This window comes from Salvia hispanica, chromosome 2, assembly GCF_029641045.1.
Source record: "Salvia hispanica isolate PSC_SH4W2 chromosome 2, Shi_PSC_v1, whole genome shotgun sequence".
Taxonomy (NCBI): Eukaryota; Viridiplantae; Streptophyta; class Magnoliopsida; order Lamiales; family Lamiaceae; genus Salvia; species Salvia hispanica.
This window is the reverse complement of record NC_142693.1, coordinates 17075708-17090920: the sequence shown is the minus strand read 5'-3', so window position 1 is coordinate 17090920 and position 15213 is coordinate 17075708. Positions and strand designations below refer to the sequence as shown.

The following is a 15213-nucleotide window of genomic DNA, read 5'->3' as shown; positions in this document are numbered from 1 at the left end:
AGTAGGACGGTGGGGTTTTTGTGTTGCTGTGTTTTCGGACTCATGTACTATCTTGCATTTTGAGTTTTATGCTTCCCTACTTGCTACTATAGGTTTGTTTCGAATCAATCCTTTTAATTAGAACGTGTGAATATTATTGCGATGGAAACACCCTAATTGAATTAATTAGACTATTTTAGTGTGCATTGAATTAATTTTTAGTGTTGAATTAAAGATTAAATTCCAATTATTCATTTTTCGCAGGTTCATTCACTAGTCCGGTTTTTAAAACATTTGAAGAGATTCCATGTGTTTTCATAGTACAGCAAAAAGAAATTCTATTTACATAAATGAATACTCTTTTGCATTTTCATATAATATTTTATGTACATGATTAAAATTTTTCTGTTGCTCAATCCATCCTTAAAATTTACCACTTATCCACTTATTTCCATTTCCATTTCCATTGTTGGTATTGGATCTCACATTTTCCTTTTATATTTTTGATATTGGATTTCACATTTCATTAACTCATTCATTACCCACATTTTATTATACCACTAACCTTTTTAACCTACATTCTATTATATATATTTTTTAAAATTAGTATCGGATCAATCGACTACAAATTATTAGTATAGAGGGAGTATTATTTGATTGCTTTTGAAATGAGAATTACAGACGAGTTCAAGAGTATATTAGAGGCCCAATGTCAGCCTGCACGGTACACTTTGAAGATCGAGAAGACTATATTATATTTGATTTAATTATATTACTCCATATATTAGAGGCCCAATGTCGGCCTAATGTCACATTGATTTTTTTTTCAAATTTTTAAAATTATATTTGATTTAATTTTGTTATTATTTTATTTATAATTATTATTATTATCATTCATTCTCATCATTTACCATTTGTTGATGATATAATCCTAAGAGCATATGCAATAGGGCCGCATATGGCCACACTGGTTTTTTTCAATTTTTTTTAATTATATTTGATTTAATTCTATTATTATTTTATTTATAATTACTAGTATCATTCATTCTCACTATTTACCATTTCTATTTTATTGTTGATTTGTATCCTCATGCATAATATGAAATCGAGGATGACATTTTATTATTGATTTCATGTATGCATGTATCCTCATGCATAATACTCCACCTGTTCCATAAAAATATGTGCACTTTCTATTTTTGTCCGTCCCAAAAAAATATGTGCATTCCAATTTTTGAAAAGTTATATCAATTTAATAATGTAGGTCTCACTATCCACCAACACTACTTTAACTACTATTCTCATCATCGCTCTTACTTTACCATACTATTAACCTCATATCTCTTACTTTATCAATTTTGTCTTAATTCTCGTGTCATACGCATTGTCTATATTTTTATGGGACGGATGGAGTATGAAATTGAGGATAAACGATGAAGTAGCAACTAATTGGTCTGAAGATGAATATGATGATGAAGCTGAATCTAACTCCGGAGTAACCCAAGACGCCCCGCATCACGGGGCACTGCACCCAAATTATAGTGTTTTGCAGTATCATATTGGTAAATTAATCTATACAATTTAATATTATAATACAGTTTAAAAAATAATAAAAAAAAATCGATGAAATAAGTTGTGGCTGAAAATAAGATACTCCTTATCGCAAGCGTTGGGACAAAATAGAAAATGCTGATATACCATAGAATAAATGGTCTGGGACTGAAACTAAGGGTCCGTTCAGTATAACAGAATTAGAATTGAATTGGAATTGGAATTGGAATCCTATGAAACCAAATTAAAAGGATTCTAATTCAATTCCGAATCCTTTGTTTGGTTAATTTAAAGAATTGGTATGAAATTGTATTATAATTCCAAATTCCATGTTTGGTAAATTTCCGTCCTAGCACGAGTTCGTCATTTTTCAAAATAGATGGATTGAATTCCCGGTTTATATCACCATCCTAAGTAGTGAATCAATTAAGATTCGTTTATTTAAATAAATATTTTTGTATTCACATGTTCATTCATTTCCACCACTTCGTGCTGAATGGTTAGGTCAAAATTTTACAATGGAGCTTATAATTCAACTTATTCTTGAGTTAACCTTCTTAATCTTTATTGACTCGAAGCTCTTGAGTTTTTCTTCGTTTCCTAGAAGAAATTAATTGAATATTTTATTATGTAACCCAAACCAAAGAATTCGAAATTGAATTAGAATTCAAATCAGGCTAATCTCAGGAGGCAGGACATATTATGTTTATTGACCTAATGTTAAAAAAATGTCCCAATAACTTATACTCCATATTACTGACATATTTAGATAATTGAGTTTATAAATAAAAAATAGGAGTACAAAATTTGTGAATTCAAGAGACTGGAATCAATATTGAAGAGATAGAGTTGTGAATCAAAATATACTACTCGTATTTATTAAGAATAACAAAATATAATGGATTTGTTTGTGTATGGATTAAGGGGATAAAAAAAGGACTGATTGCTAATGCCTAATGGATTTGTTTGTGTAAAGTGTAAACTGATTGTAGAAAATCAGAGAGATAAATAAAGAGCAAGTCTTCACTATATTTTAAAAAAACATAAATGACCCTGTGCCGATCCACGCTTGTAATCATGGCGATCACACATTGTCAACAAGTAATTATTCCACAACCACGACTTTGCTCAAGTAGAATTTAATGGTATTTTTTGTCAATCACCACTTGACTTACGAAGTCTTGAGGAAATGTAATAATAATAAATTCGTTTTAGAATATTTTTACAAATATAATTTGGTGTCTCAATTTCGTGGTATGGGAATATAATCCGCATTCCATACGTTAATTTCTTTGGCTTGAGTTTAACGGCTAACGATAAAAAGCAAGTTAATAATTTCTTTTACCTTAATTTATAAGTGTAATTGGAGTAATTGAGTGCGCGTTAGGCTTTAATATTCGACCATCAAAGAGGAAATATAATGGAATTATATCTGTAAACTGATTTTGGAACTTGAAAGTTTCATAAATTCTTTGAATTTTTTTAAAAATACTTTTTAAAAAAGACCAAATCTTCTACGCCTATAGGTGCCGCTTGCATGGCGATTTAATTTCAAGAAAACTTTATCGTCAATTTTATTTGTAATTATTAAGTATCCCACATATACTTTTCGAAAGAGAAATTATATAAGCTTGTTTTCCATAATAATTTGATTCCAAATCCTGAAACTTATATACCCGCTGTCCCACTTCGAAAGAGAAATTAGGCATGTTTCCCACAATGATAAACTTACATTCCCACTGTCCCCCATAATATTTATAATATTTGTTCTTTTTATTTTGATTTTTCTCTTAATAATTATCCTACTTTATTTAGGTTATATTTATAAATGGATTTCATGTTCCTCTAACTCATTCTCACTCACATTTTATTATAAAACTAATATTTCATATCTCAACCAATAAATATCTCATTTTTCCATTTCCACCATCCACCGAAAAATGTCCTATTTGTTCTTATTACTTTTAGTAATTGATCTCACATTCCATTAACTTTATTTCACTCATATTTTATTATAGAATATAAAAGTAAGATTCACCTTCCACTAACCCTTTTCAAACACTTTCAACTATATTTCTTAAAACTTGTGTCTGGTCAAATTTGGCTTTGTATTAGTGGATATACAAAATTCACATTCTACTAAGTTTTTCAACATACTTTCTTTTATACCCTCTCCATCCACGATTGATTGACACCAATTTCCTTTTTTGTCCATCCACAACTAATTGACATCCTTAATTTTTTACTACTTTTGGTAATAGATCCACATTCCACTGGCTTATCACTCACATTTTATTATAAAACTACTATAGTAAATAAAAGTAGAACACATATTATACTCATTTTTTCAACACACTTTCCATTATACTCCATCTGTCCCATTTTATGGAAACAATATTATCTCTATTTTTTTCATCCCTCTTATTTTATTCTCTTTTTGTTAACTAACAAAGGAACACTATATAAAATCTTTTGCCGAAAAATAAATATTTTATTTTTAATAGGCCGAAGGGAGTTTAACGGGCTCAATTAATTATGGACGGAGGAAGTAATGACCATTCAGGACAAATATTAGGGGACCGAGGGAGTACTATATATCTGTGGTAGTTCAGAACTTCAAATTAGCACTCTATAGAAATCAATTAATCAAGCCTAATGGAGAAATCTACCCAATATACCCTTCTTCCACTCCTACTACTTCTTTCTCTGCAAAACTCTTTAGCTTCTATCACAACAAATACCAATATCAACACAGATCTTTCTTCTCTTCTTGCCTTGAAATCCCACATAACCCCAAACCCTCATAATATACTCATGAAAAATTGGACCTCTGAAGCCAATGTATGCACTTGGGTCGGAGTTACTTGTGATTCTCGTTATAACAAGGTGACCCGGTTGAATATATCGTCCATGGGACTTGTGGGCACCATTCCACCAGAAATTGGAAACCTTTCTTTTCTCGTTTCTTTAGATATAAGCGAGAATTCCTTTCATGGCCCTATCCCTCCCTCCATCTTCGATATCTCACCCTTGCAAGTCTTGGTATTACGAAATAATAGTCTATCAAGTAGTCTCCCAAATAATATATGTAAACAGAGTCTTCACAAACTCAAAAGGCTTCGTATTTCTTATAATAAGTTGTATGGAGAGCTACCGTTGAGTTTGGGGCAATGTTCGAAACTTGAGTATCTTTCCTTGTATGGAAACAATTTTAGTGGGCACGTGCCAACACAAATTGGGAATATTACACTACTTCAGTTTCTAAGCTTTGGTGACAACAATTTCAGTGGTAAAATCTTTTTACATATTGATCTAGATTAGTTTCAACTTGTTTCTTTATATAATTAGTACTCCACCGTTTGTCACTTATAATTCCGTTTGACTTGGTATGGATTTTAGAAATTGTTAACTTTGTGAATAAAATTAGGAAAAAAGTTAGTAGAATGTGAGCATTACTTCTATATATTGGTTCTATAATAGACTTCAAGCGTAATAATTTAGTTGAATGTGAGGTCCACTCCAAAATTAAAAAAATGTAAATGAAATTTTAAATTGCAGACATATCAAATGAGACATTTTTTTTTTCCTAATGGAGTCACTCACTGAGTACTTTTGTTCATTGTATTGTCATACGTTTATTTGTATTGAGGTAATTATGCCTAAATATACGAACTTTCTCTCCCTATATTGATCATGCATACGAATTTGAAATTATGTCTTTCACTTATACAGCCCAACTCTACTTTAGTTGGCCATCTTACATTTACTTTTCACTTTAACTTGTATCAGAATTTAGAATAAGGAGTTTAACCTATTCTATCACAATTTAGAGTATAAATTGGAATTTGATTTTATTCAATTTTACAAGCAGGTAATATTCCTAAAGAGATTGGGAACTTAACAATGCTTCAAATATTGGACCTTGGTGTTAACAACTTTAGTGGTGAGATTTTACGGCTATATCAGTTTCAATAGTTTGCTTAAATGAGTAGTAGTACTTTGATTTCATGTTGTATATATATAGTTGGGATAATTTTGTCATTTTTATAATGTCCTTAATTAAAAAATTTCAATTTCCTTGATCACCCTCCATATTAATTAAGGAACGACTTCTCAGGCCCTATACCCGAAACCTTGTACAGCATGACTTCATTGTTGTATTTTGACTTTGGGTGGAATAAATTGACTGGATCATTATCACGAGATATTAGAAACATGACATCCCTTCAAAGATTTGGCCTTGAAGGAAATAGTCTAACCGGTATGAGTTATTCCAACTTATTCTTTTAACAAATGTAGTCTAGATATATGTAATGAAACCATCAAACGGTGTGTATACTCTACTTATATAAATATCCTTATTGGTGATTAATTAAATTTTGCTTCATCGTTACCCTGCAGGTAAAATTCCAAAAGAGATAGGTGATCTTCCTGTTTTCGAGCGATTGAGCATGTGTTGCAATAACATTACTGGTTTTGTGCCAAGAGAACTTGGGAACTTGACAAATATGATTGGTATATACCTTGGCAATAACGCTTTAAGTGGTAAGGATCCAGACCTTTCTTCGTTGATCGTCCCACTTTGTTGCGTTTATTGCTACTAGAAGTTGCGAGGTCGTTTAATTTTGTGCCAACACGAATGCTTCTCTGTTGACAATTGAAACTAGAAAAATAATATATAACTATCCCACATCGGTGTCAAAAGAAAACTGAAACTAGTATACAAGTCTCATGGGCCCTCCTCCTATAACCAATTGGTTTTAGGATGAAACCCATAGAAATCTATCATGGTATCAGAGCGGGTCGCCGATGTGGGTCAAATTTAACTTTAATTTTGTGTCGACATGAATGTTTCACATTTTTCTTTACATAATTATTGTTCATGAACTCTATGAAAATACTTTAATTTTACGAACAAGTTTCTTCTTCTAGATCACATGTCATCGTTACTTGATGACTAAATTGAACTTTCAACATTTGAATTTTATTTCTTGCAGGTTCTATACCAATAGAGTTGGGTCGTCTTGTTAATTTATGGGAGCTCCAGTTGAAACAAAACTTTCTAATTACTGGCCCTATACCAAAAGAAATTGGGAACATGACATCTCTTTCCTACTTATTGCTTTACAACAATGAATTAAGCGGTATGATGTTATCTTTCATCGCTACATGCAAAATAGAACTGCTAGGGGTATCAGAACAGGTAGCGGGTCTAACCCGATACTTAGCAGGTAGCGCGTACCTGATACCCGACATAAATTTTTCCGTGAGCATAATGCATGTAACATGTTTTACTGCATATACAGATAATTGTCACATGTGAATGAGATTTAATGAAATTTGGTAGAGTATTAGTCCCTCTGTCCGCCAATAATATCTCAATTTTGAGCGGTGCAGGTTTTAAGAAGTTGTTAACCTTTATGAAAGAAAGTGGAGATAAAAGTTAGTCCTACTTTTGTATATTGATTTTATAATAAAATGTGAGTAAATTGTGTTAATGGAATGTGGAGTCCACTTAGCAAAAAAAAGTAAAAATGCAATGATATATTTATTAACGGGTGGACGAAAATGAAAAATTGTGATATTTAATAGCGGACAGAGGGAGGGGGAGTAATATTTAGTAACACACATTGATCATTTCTGTGTAAATTAGTCGATGTTAGAAAATATTAAGTACTTTATTTCAGTTTAATTTTTTTATGCTGCTTGTTAAGAATTATTTCAATTAGAGTAGTATCACTATTTCAATTAGATTATCAAATTTCATATTCATGCAGGTCCTATTCCAAAAGAGATTGGAAACTTGCCCCTCCTTCGCCATATATGGCTCAACAACAATAATTTCAGCGGTAAAATTTCATGTCTCTTTCTATATTATTGGATTACAAAATTAAATTAATTAACTTATTTGATTTTATGTGTTTCCCTTTTTAAAATTGGCATGTCACGATTTTATAGGTAATATTCCAAAAGAAATTGGCAGTCTCAGTAACTTGGAGGTTCTCAATATTGCAACCAACAATATCAGTGGACCATTGCCCACGGAAATTGGAAACCTGACAGCCCTTACTGAAATATGGCTTTTTGACAACAAGTTAAATGGTACTATCATATTCTCACTTTCTTTGTGTCTCGTATCTACTCCTCTATTACCAGTATATGTTATTTTTGATCCCTATTCATAATCAATTTTTAGGTCCATTACCTTTTACCATTGGAAATTTGTCGAAGCTGAGTTATTTAATACTCTCTCAAAACAAATTAACCCAAGAGATCCCATTATCCATTTGCAACCTGAGATCGCTTGTAGCTCTGCATATAGGAAACAATCATCTTGAAGGACCAATTCCAAAATGTGTGGGGAACTTGAGCACATCTCTATTACTCCTCCATTTAAATGCAAATAAACTTACTGGCATCATTCCATCAACATTCACAAAGGGTTGCAGTCTAGAGTCATTCAATTTGAATGGAAACAAATTGGAAGGAACACTACCCCAAACCCTAGGCAATTGCACCGGTCTGCGGGGCATCGACATTGGTGGTAATGAAATACGAGGTGCATTTCCCTTTTGGATGGAAACACTCCCTCAACTTCGCACCCTCATCTTGACGTCAAATAAGTTCAATGGTACGATGTTGGTGGCTTCAAACACTGAGCAGTCATTTCCAAAGTTGCAAGTCTTGGATGTATCACAAAATGCGTTTGTTGGTTCTCTGCCTGATAGATATTTCAAGAATTTTCGAGGTATGATAGATGCTAAGGAAAATCGGACCGATGATGAAGAATATTGGTTTGTAAGATTTATCGAGTTGAAGCTCACGGTGAAAGGATTAGATCAATTGTTGGAGCGACTGTTGACAACGTTTACAACTATCGATTTGTCCTCCAACAGATTCTCTGGTAGTATCCCACCTTCTCTATGGAATCTAAACTCTCTTAGATACTTGAATTTGTCTCACAATACTCTCACAGGACACATACCGCCATCTCTTGGAGGTATGAGTTTACTCGAGTCATTGGACTTGTCTTCAAACAAACTGAACGGAGAAATTCCGAGTCAATTGGCAAGATTGACATTTCTTGCGAAGTTAAACCTTTCAATGAATAATCTTGAAGGACAAATACCACATTCTACTCAACTTTCCACATTTGGTAATGAGTCATATGTGGGAAATGTAGGATTATGTGGATTTCCATTGACGAAAACATGTGAGGGGAGCGACGAAAAACCTTTGTTTCCTCAAGAAGAAGATGGTGATGAGGATGGATTTATTGATGGATTTGGTTGGCGGAGTGTGATGATGGGGTATGGATGTGGATTTGTAGTTGGAATTGGAATTGGTTACATAATTATAAGATATGGAAGGCCAAAATGGTTAGTGGAATTTTTCCTTGGTGTTGGATATAATAATGAGATGAAGAGAAGAAAGAGAAAAACAACACCAAGGAGAAGGTGATTGAAGATAAGCATTGTGGTTTTCTTGAGCTAGATTTGGCATGTTAGGAGCAATTAATGTATGATGTTTTGTAAATAATGCATTTTGAAAATTTGCAAAGTGTTATTTCTATGTTGGGTTCATTTTAAATACAGTCTTTATAGAGACTGCATTTACATCAATAACGTGTCTCTGTTAAGGGACACATATCATGTGAATCGCAACTTCACAATTGTTTTTATTCTCTATAGAAGGGTAAGTTGAAAAAATGAAGAATTCACACACTTTGTATCTCCCCAACTTTTCCTACTTATTCGTCTAGTATAAACTACAGAAATTTGATACAAACTACTAATACTGTACTCCTTCCGTTCCGCAGTAGTTGAGCCATTTCATTTTCTGCACTCATTTTGGAAAAATGATAATAAATAATTAAAATGGAAATAGAGTAAAGTAAGTGACAAAATAAGGTAGATAAGAGTCTTATCTATATTATTCTCTCTTACTTTATTGATCTCCACTTCAACTATATTTATTACTCCCTCCGTCCCACAAAGATTGTCTCACTTTGACCGAGCACGAATTTTAAGAAATGTAATGAAAAGTGAGTTGAAAAAGTTAATGGAATGTGAGTCCTATTTTTATATATTAGTTTTATAATAAAATGTGAATAGAGATGAGTTAGTGGAATATGAGGTCCACTATCAAAAATGGTAAAAAGTAAAATGGGACAAATTTTATGGGACGGACCGAAATGAAAAAATGGGACAATCTTTGCAGGATGGAGGGAGTATCATTTTTTCAAAATGGGTGCAGAAAATGAAATGACTCAACTACCGCGGAACAGAGGGGGTATAATATTATAATAAAGCACGACTGAAATATAAAATATTCATATAGAAATATTTAGTTTGGTATTTACCCAATGGTTAGGTAGCATACCAATCAACATACATAAAATTAGGGCTCTCAAACATTGCATGACTTGTACTTATATTTTAGATCCCAAATAGCTCATGTTTACTTCATTCTCCCTTCTTAAAAACATAGATCCTATCACACAAACAAAGATGGAGATAGATATGAAGGAAGAGATTACCAGTTTTAATCATGGTATTGTTCACAATTTTTCTTAATTTCATCATGCTGCTGCTATGTCATAACTATATTGGTCAGAAAAGGTATAATAAGATTCTTGTTGTTCTTACCTGTGCTATACCTTCTCTACATTCTCCCACTCTATTTAAAGGCTCTCATTTTTAATATTCCATTTGCATTTTTTGTAACATTGCTAACCCCATTCAAGCTTCTACAATTGGTCTTTGACACTGCCCCACTATCCAATGCATCCCTCTCTCTCCTCCATTTTGTAACCATTTTTTGTTTTCCCATTAAGCTCCACCAAAAGCCCACCGGCCCAACAAAGCCCAATCGGCCCAATGACCTCACACACTATGCTATAAAGGTGTTTCTTTTCTTGCTCTTAACAAAAGTGGAGTATTCCAAGCACATGATTCCTCAGATGTTAAATTCATTCTTATCTAGCATTAGAAGTAACACTAGGGGCATTCGCGGTCATCGCTCGATCTTTAATAGGGATCGACATCATACTTACCTCTCGACATCACTGCAAGACTTTTGGGGCCGAAGGTGGAACCGTGTTGCCTCGAGTTGTTTAAAATCCACTATATTTTTTCCCTTCCTGAACGGCACGAGCCGGATACTAGGCTGAAAATGGGCTGCAATCTCAGCCTCGGTGGTCACGTTTATTGTGTCGGACGTCATACATGAGATCGTCTTTTACTATATGGACCGTGTGAGGTTCGGATGGGGCTTGCCAACTTTCTTCATTTTTCAAGGAATTTGTGGTGATAGAGAGCACAATAAAGAAGAAAATAAAAGCTACTCCCTCCGTCCCACAAAAGATGTCACACTTGTGGGACGGCACGAGATTTTAGGAGGTTTTGTTTTGTGTGTTAAATCGAAAGAGAAAATATAATTTTTATATTCATGTGAGAGATAACTTTTTCCAAAAATAAAAATGTGACATCTTTTGTGGAACAAACTAAAAAGGAAAGTGTGACATCTTCTGTGGGACGAAGGGAGTACTGCATTGAGACTGCCTCAAAGAGTAGTTGGGCCTTTGGTATTTGTATTTAATGTGATTACATTTATGTTGTTGGTCGTGCCAGAGTTGTTGGAGCACAGAGTTGATGATAGAGTTCTTGGGGAATATGTAGCTTTAACTAAGTTTTTTAGAATTCGGGCCTAGATTGGGCTTGAAATGGGCCGACATTTTGTAGCTTCATCTTCATCTTCTTCTCCTCTATTTGAAGCATTGGCATCATCGTTATCCCCTGTAGTTTTTTTGCGCCCCCTCCCACCACCAGCTGCACCTTCCCAATTGTCAAACTTCTCGACTTCACCAAAGGCTGCAGCTCCATTGTTTGCTGCTTTCATCATCCATCTCTGGTAGCCATCAGCTGTTTTCCTTCTATTGTTCATCTTTTCGTCAGCTTCCTCCAAAGTGAGTTGCTTTTATTGTGCCACTTTTTGTTAAAATTGTACCTATAATAAAGAAGTATGAAGTGAATATTCAAACGAGTAATAGTATTGGTGAAAAGCGATATTTCTTACCAGGAACCAGTAGGAATAGCAACAAATTCCTTTCCTTGAAGCATTAGAAGATAATATGTGGCTGTCTGTGTGCCCTCAAGGTGACCATGGAACTGAAACTGGCCAGTTTCATCTTCCAGTAGCCAAGGTTTATTCTTAAACTTCTCCTACAAAGCAAAATTGAATGATGATTGAAATCAGTTATAGAATGACGAAAAACATTTAATGCTGCCAGTAATCCTATTCTAAGCAAACACGAGTCCAAGAAGTACCCTCAAACTATCAGTCAGTTGGCGCCCCTGCAAACCTTCTTTCTGCAACAACCATTTATTCTCATTCTTCCTTTTAATATTTGGTAATCCCGAGGCAAATCTCGCAATAAAGAAATTTTTGTCGTTGCTAGCACTGGCATGTACAATATATTCCTACATTCAGCAGATAGCAACCATTTTATAACATGTCAAGGAAAATGTTCACTGATGCGAGCGATCACAAAATATTGAATGCATTCGTATCACAAATATTCACCTTCTCTAGGCCAAATCTTAACAGGAATGGAAGTTATACCATCTTTAAAATATCTCCAAAAATGGTTTAACTTTAAAATCATAAAAAGTAGTTCCAGTTTTGGTTATACAACATGCTCTTGTCAACTCGAACCAGGCAACCTATAGATTAGAAGCTAACAGAAAAACATCCTACGACCCCAGCTGCTTAAGCACACCAACGAACTGGAGAGTTTAGTTCAAATATTGAATGCATTCGTATCACAAATATTCATTCTCTTACACTTTGTTGGTTTGAAGGTCATTGCTAGAAAACCTTCTATGGCTGAGTAAGAGAAATTTCTAGTCATTAAATCAATAGATATTCAATTGATATAATAACTTTGAAGAGTCTGCAATCAAACTGACATCCAACTAGTTGTCTCGCATATTCATACTCGAATTAATGTAGGGATACATAAATTGATGCAAAATTGAAGTGGAGTTTTTGCAATTGACGAACCCTAATGAGGCGTGTGATAGGGGTGCCGCACCGTGGCACTTGGAACGTTTCTCGGCCATAGATTTACCGCAGCTAAGGCAGAGGGAGGTGCTTGCAGGTGCTGCCGTAGAGCTCCGTCGGCGATCCACAGGCACCGCACGACGGCTTCAAAATCAAATCTATGGACATCATTTTCCCCTTGCGAATTTACAGTACTGAATTCCAAAGTCATGAATGAGTAATTGAAACTCGAAGGATGATGCTTGCTTTGGGAGTAGAGTGTAGGCAGTTTCTTCCCAACATGATAACTGCCTCACCTTAATCGGGGAATTTATTTATTCATAATTAAATTACTTATAATTAATCAATCCTCCCTCCATCAAAAATGTCTTTTTAAGCTTAGAGACTTGTGCTGATATTTTTCTTATTTCAAGCACTTAAAATGAGAATAGTGTATTTTTAGGGACTAAATTTGAAGTTCATTGGAACTTTGGTTGTGTTCCCAACCTCCGTCTTCAATCATGGATATTTGGTGTTGACATTGTTATAAATGTATGATATTTGAGGTGTTGTTGATATTGTTGATGGTGAGTTGCTGACATTCTGAATTTATTGATGGTGTGTTGCTGATGATATTTGGTGTTGACATTGTTATAAATGTATGATCTGGTGTACCTTTGGGATGTGGAACTAACATGTTAGACTGTTCCTCTGCTTTGATTTTGTTGTTGATCCTATTGACATTGCTTGGTTTGATATGTATGATGTCATAGGTTTTATCTGGTTATAAGCATGTAAGAGATATCATTATGTCTTTGGTTGATGATATTTGTTGCTGACATAGTTATATATGTCTGAGCTGGTGTTTTGGATATTGTGATAAAAAAAAATGTCAGTTTGCTGATGTGTTTTGTTGGTAAGTTGACGTAGGATTGGAATGTGTTATTTATATGGATAGCCTGAAAGTTGGTGTTGACATTGTTGTGAATGTCTAATGTGGTGTGAAATTTGGTTTTGTGTTTTGTTGGTATGTTGACATAGGAGGGGGATGTGTTGTTTCTGTTCTCACGGACATTACTTATTGATTTGTTTATATTTGATCAGCAAAACGTCAACGAAACGGAAAAGTTGTTGTTGACGGCAAAAGGAGTGTGAAGCGAAGTACAACAGCTGTGACTTTGGTGGTCGTCCCTCGACAAGCCAAGAGACCTTATCTTAGGATCAAGAGAACTACTCGATTTTTCTTGCGCATGCTGAAGTCTCTAACTGAAAGACAGAAAGCTGCTGTCAGGCAGCTCGGCTTTGGTGGACTTCTCAGCTACGACGTAGCGTCTATTCCTACAACGTTAGCCTATTGGCTTTTAGAGCACTTTGATCACCTACGGTGCAGTCTCAAGCTGCCTAATGCTGATGAGCTAGTGGTGTTGTCATCCCCTAATTGTAAATGATAACAAATGTGATGTCATGTTATCACATACTACATCCGTCCCACTTTAGGAGTCCTGGTTTACCATTTCTGGGTGTCCCATTTTAGGAGTCTCGGTTGTAATATTCCATAAATGGTATTAGGCCCCACATTTATTAACCTTTTTCCGCCCACATTTTATTATAAAACTAATATAAAAAGTAGGACCCACATTCCACTATTTTTTTTCACCAATTTTCCTTTACATTTCTTAAAACCTGTGTCAAACTCAATTGGGACTCCTAAAGTGGAACGGAGGGAGTAGCAGATAATAACATAGCATAATCAAGTTTCAGTATTTCCCGTATTTCCTTTTCATTCATTTCATCTACCATTTTTCCAAAAATGAAACTTAATCATTCGTTTACACATCGATCTCTGCCACATAAATGAATCCACCATTGTAATAAGCAGAAATTGAGAACGATCAAACATATTGATACACCTCCAGTTCAAATTAGCATGAAAAATACCTCGAGCTTTGTCAAACATCTCCATTTCAAAACAAATGTGGACGTTGAGCTTACGCCGGACAAATATACTCCGTAGAAGAACGCCAGAGAAGATTTATGAGATCAATTTCCACGGGAAAACGACGTCGATATTGAAATGTTGATTCCTCATAAACTGCTTATATTATATGTTTGAATAAGAGATAGATGCTTCCGGCTGAATGAAATCTATTTCCAATAATGAAAATATTGGTAGTTTGGTAGATTGGAGATAAATTAGGGACTCATCTTTGACCATTCACGTCAATAAGCAGTTACATAATTTTGTTATTAATACTATGGCAAGGTTGGAGTGAAACGAGGGATGAATTAACTAAAGCAAGAAACGAATTCCATATACATCCCCAGTGACAGAAATTGTATTAGACGTTGACATCGACATATGAAGCCCATTACTTACCGTTGATTACTTACAAGGAGTGTGTAGGATTAAAGTTTGTAGTTTGTATTATAGATAGGGGTTTGTATTTGATCACACCTCTCATGTTGTATCCCTATATATTATAAATATGTGTACAGTTTTTTTATTATAATTAAGAATGAAAAATATAATATTTTTTTTATTATAATTAAGAATGAAAAATATAATATTTTTCTCATTTTCATGATTTGTCTTCAAATACACCTCTTCTCTTTTAATCAAATAATTTTTCTACTTAATAA

The 15213-nt window shown here is 34.1% G+C and overlaps 1 protein-coding gene, 1 long non-coding RNA gene and 1 pseudogene across 4 annotated transcripts; 2 read left to right on the top strand and 1 right to left on the bottom strand.

The window, feature by feature from the left end:
- The first annotated feature begins 4172 nt into the window (after positions 1-4172).
- LOC148931670 (uncharacterized) lies at positions 4173-9212 on the top strand. 2 transcript variants are annotated; one of them, XM_048102330.2, is made up of 8 exons: positions 4173-4819; positions 5402-5473; positions 5648-5791; positions 5932-6075; positions 6528-6674; positions 7308-7379; positions 7489-7632; positions 7727-9212. In XM_048102330.2, the coding sequence occupies exons 1-8, from the start codon at positions 4186-4188 to the stop codon at positions 8989-8991; spliced, it is 2622 nt and encodes an 873-aa protein (XP_047958287.1). In that variant the 5' UTR covers positions 4173-4185; the 3' UTR covers positions 8992-9212. The 2 variants fall into 2 exon arrangements, with proteins under 2 accessions (XP_047958287.1, XP_047958294.1); XM_048102337.2 differs by lacking the exon at positions 5648-5791.
- An 828-nt stretch (positions 9213-10040) lies between these two features.
- Positions 10041-11242, top strand: LOC148931669 (long-chain-alcohol O-fatty-acyltransferase-like; annotated as a pseudogene).
- LOC125203889 (uncharacterized) lies at positions 10966-14670 on the bottom strand. 2 transcript variants are annotated; one of them, XR_007173458.2, is made up of 4 exons: positions 14512-14670; positions 11859-12011; positions 11608-11753; positions 10966-11538 (listed from the first exon to the last, which is right to left on the bottom strand). It is a non-coding gene; the product is annotated as an uncharacterized LOC125203889 (long non-coding RNA). The 2 variants fall into 2 exon arrangements; XR_007173454.2 differs by lacking the exon at positions 14512-14670 and adding an exon at positions 12595-12899.
- Positions 14671-15213: the final 543 nt, after the last annotated feature.

What these genes read in the sequence shown, in the direction of transcription:
- LOC148931670 (XM_048102330.2), top strand. Translation starts at nt 4,186, where the DNA reads ATGGAGAAATCTACCCAATATACCCTTCTTCCACTCCTACTACTTCTT. An exon ending in TGGTGACAACAATTTCAGTG is followed by an intron (nt 4,820 to 5,401) that starts GTAAAATCTTTT and finishes TTTTACAAGCAG; the next exon opens with GTAATATTCCTAAAGAGATT. An exon ending in TTACAACAATGAATTAAGCG is followed by an intron (nt 6,675 to 7,307) that starts GTATGATGTTAT and finishes ATATTCATGCAG; the next exon opens with GTCCTATTCCAAAAGAGATT.